The following is a 4,071-nucleotide window of genomic DNA, read 5'->3' on the forward strand; positions in this document are numbered from 1 at the left end:
TTTTACTAATTTTTACTTTTTTTTTTAAAAACTTAAAACAAAAAAAAAAATGAATTAAGATATTTAAAAAATCTCAGATGTAATTATCATGAAAATTAGCATAAATATTACAAATTCATTAATGTTGTATCGTTGTTGTGATAGATTATTTGAACCGGATATTTGTTCCGAATTGAAAGATGATGATTCCGGAATACAATGTTTCCATTTATAACCAGCTTTTGAATCATATAATGTCAAATTTTGTCGACCCGTAAAATAGTGTCGTATATAAGGTGAATATAAATCGATAATATCATATTGCGCATTAGCAATTTGCGCAACAAACATTTCATCGCCACTAATTAAAAAATCAAAAATGCATGCATCAAAAAATGCATCCGTTACATTAACATGTTTGCATCGTTCTGTAAATTGTAATGTAATTTTTTTATTTATTGAATAAATGAAAATAAAAAAATATAAAAAATAAAAATAAAAAATTTTAAAGCTTGAAAAGTTTTCAAATTTTTTAAATTTTTTAAAGTAATAATTAAAATGCTTTGAAATGGTTTAATTTTAATTAAATTATTATAAAATACACAAAGCATATATTAAATGATTGTAAAATAATGGATAAATTTTGAACGATTAAATAATTATTAAAAGGATACAAAATTTTCGATTAATCTTGCTTAAACTATTTCAAAATATAGCAGCAAATAATATATTTAATTCAAAATGAAACTTTAATTACTTGAATTTTACTATTAAAAATTTTGAATAATTCCATAACTAATTGAAAATAAATTATTATTTATGAAAATTTAACGAAAAAAAATTTTAAATTTTTATTATTTTTTTTATTTTTTGTTTCTTGAAAAATATGAAAATTTTATTATAAATTTACCGACCAATTGCAATTTTTAGTGGTATTTTCATTCGAACTCCATAACATCTGGTGAATGAAAGAGGATTTGCTAATGCTTCTTCAAGTTTTATTGTTTCACTACGACTACAACCGGATGTACAAATATCGAATTCATTATCTGTTTGCTCCTAAAATAAAATAATTTCATTTAATCATTTAAAAAAAAAGATCCTTCTTCATTTGTTATTTAATATTTAAGATAAAATAAAAATTGCAATGAAATTTCCAATAAATAATTATATTAAATTCATATAATCATATACTAAATTAATTTGTATTATTTTATCATTGTGCTATTAAACTATATATATTTTTATATAATTACAATCTTTTTATAACATTGAAAATGAAAAATGAAAATGAAAAAGTATTTATGATTAACTGAGTGAAATAATGGAAAAAAGCAAAAAATGATTAAAGATCAATCAAATTTAAATCGCTTGAAAAAAATAAATAAACAAACTTTCAAATATTTTATTGGGAATGAATAAGATTAAAATATCATGATATAATTTGAAATAATTTGTTTATCCAAAAAAAAATACATATATATAATTTCAAATTTGAAAAGAAGTTTATTGTAACAATAATTTATAATGTAATATGTGAGATGAATTGATAAAAGAATACAAAAATACGATAAGAAATAATGCCAAAAAAATGAAAACGGAAAATGTTTATGATTAATTAAGTAAAAAATAATAGGAAATAAAGAATGATTAAAGATCAATGAAGTCTAAATTATCTTAAAAAAAAAGAGAAACAAATAAATAAACAAACATTGAAATAATTTATTGGAAATGAATAAAATTGAAGTGTTGTAGTGTAACATGGTAATATAATTTTTTTTTTTGGACTAAAAAAAACAAAATACCTGAATAAATCGTTCCGGTATCCTTAAAGCAACCGATAAATATGCACCATGTCGTCGAATAAAAATTGTTGTTGCTATATAACGTACTGTAATTTCAATATGATTTTGACTTAATGATTTAATTTCTACTGCTTTTCGTCCTGAATTACCAACAAATATACTACCATCCGTAAATGTATTCGGTAATTGCTCATCTTCTGATCCTGCTTCATATTGTTTACGTGTTGTGCAACGTTCATTTTTCTTTATGATTACAGTAACCTGGAGAGAAAAAAAACAAAGGTTTAATGATAAATTTGAAATTACACCCTCCATTTAAAATATTTTTTTATTGTTGCTACAGTAACCTCAGGACAAAGAAAAGAAAGACGTGTATCTTAATTTGATTATTTTCATATGAACTTTAATTTAATATAATATCACTAACAGCACATTGTAAACATTGCATTCTTATTATTAATAGCGCAAGTGTCGCATACTGCATAATTTAAGCCGGCGCAAATTGGTGGAAATTGATTTATATTTTTAAAGATTTTACAAACTTTTAGAAACTGATCAATACGTAAATATAGCAATTTTATACAGTATTCTCTATATAGTATTTGCATGCAGTATTTCATTCCACACAGTATTCTTTATATGGTATCTACATACAGTATTCCTTATATAGTATTTAAAAACAAGGAAATATAAAGATATTCTTAACTGTAATGTTTTCAAGTAATGATTACGCTGCAATGATTTTATATAATATTTATAATGTTTATATAATAAATGTGACATTATTATTTTATATAATAAATTTTATTTTATATTTTTTATTGTTTTACATAATAAATTTCATTTCATATTTTTTTATACTTTATATTTGTTTTCTATTTTTTGGCATTTCATATACCAAATTTTATTTTATATTTTTCATATTTTATGCTTGTTTTATATTTTTAATTATTTTCTTCATTATTTTATATGATAAATATGATATCATAAGCATAATTTATTGTATTCAAGTAAAGCAATTCGATAAAACATTTATATAATAACTATTAATATCTAAAATGCAGCAAAATATTTAATTTTAGCATTTTCATATAGTATATTATTTGAACAAAAATCTCATACTGAAATTCAATCATCAAATACAATACTTCTTGTTCAAAAAAAAAAAAAAGTTCCACTATCATTTTCCACTTTAATTATTGATTAAAGGATGACAATTTTTTTTTTTTGAATTTGAATTTGAAACTTTATACCTTCGAAATAGCAGTGGTACCAGACCCAAGGAATGAATGGGTAATTTGTATTAGCAAATGTTTATTGTTTATCAATGGATAAGCACCGGTACGTGCACATGTTACAAAATGTCCATTTAATGTGCGCAAATGTCGTGAACCAAAAAGTCCACAATAACGTTGCATTGTGTGAGGAGCTGTATCAGTTGGGAATGCACATCTGAAAATTATAAATTTTCAGAAAATTTGTGTTTTTTTTTTTTATTGCAAAAAATCAATATAAAGTACGTAAATGTCGTAATCCAATATTTCGATTGCAAAATTTGTTCATTCTGTTAATTTCATTAATTTTTTTTTTTACAATAGCACTTGAATTACTTATTGAAATTTATGAAGATTTGCGAAGTTTTAACTTTAACTTAAATTTTGAGCAAAGTAACTGTTGAAATATAAGATAAATAATCAAATTCATTTAAAATTATCATCAAAATTATGGAACAATAAATTGCAACATTTTTTTAAAATTATCCTAAGCTTGTTTGTTTGTTTGTTTTTGCTTTAATTTTAAATAGAAGTGTGACAATTACCCGATAGGTACATAATTACTAGGTTTCATTGTTTCCGGAAATGAATTACATGAAAATTCACGACGTTGTCGATGAAGTAAAGTTTGCAATGTGTGATATTTGAGATTACCGCGACATGTACGATTCGTTTCACTCAAGCAGTAAATATAATCGGTAATTATCTATAATTAAGCAGGAGGTAAAGAAGGTTAATTGCTAAGTTTAAATAAATCAAAAATATCATTGTCATAAAAGACAGTTTCAAGCTAAAGGTCAAAAAATCATCATTGAATGGATGGAAGGATGAGAGAGAGAGAGAGAGAGAGAGGAAAAGGTCAAAAGGGAGAGAAAAAGGTTATATTCAATGTGAATAAACTTTTCAAAGAATTTAAATTGATTATTTTCTAGTTTATAGTTTTCCCCTAATTTATTGAATTTCTAATTTCTAAATTGCAATTTCTATTCTCCATTTTCATCTTACAAAAAAAA

General features: G+C 22.8%; 1 protein-coding gene across 1 annotated transcript in view; it reads right to left on the bottom strand.

Moving 5' to 3' along the window:
* Nucleotides 1-63: 63 nt before the first annotated feature.
* The window catches only part of LOAG_13231 (hypothetical protein), a gene marked incomplete at its 3' end in the record, with an annotated part of 5,665 nt that continues 1,657 nt past the window's right edge, over nucleotides 64-4,071 (bottom strand). Inside the window, exons 3-7 of the mRNA XM_020448662.1 lie at nucleotides 3,604-3,764; nucleotides 3,038-3,236; nucleotides 1,785-2,045; nucleotides 894-1,038; nucleotides 64-407 (exon numbers count right to left, since the gene is read on the bottom strand). Coding sequence (XP_020301214.1) covers nucleotides 64-407; nucleotides 894-1,038; nucleotides 1,785-2,045; nucleotides 3,038-3,236; nucleotides 3,604-3,764 — 1,110 coding nt within the window. The remainder of the gene's footprint in view (nucleotides 408-893; nucleotides 1,039-1,784; nucleotides 2,046-3,037; nucleotides 3,237-3,603; nucleotides 3,765-4,071) is intronic.

This window comes from Loa loa (assembly GCF_000183805.2).
Source record: "Loa loa unplaced genomic scaffold supercont3.504, whole genome shotgun sequence".
In the NCBI taxonomy this organism is placed as follows: domain Eukaryota; kingdom Metazoa; phylum Nematoda; class Chromadorea; order Rhabditida; family Onchocercidae; genus Loa; species Loa loa.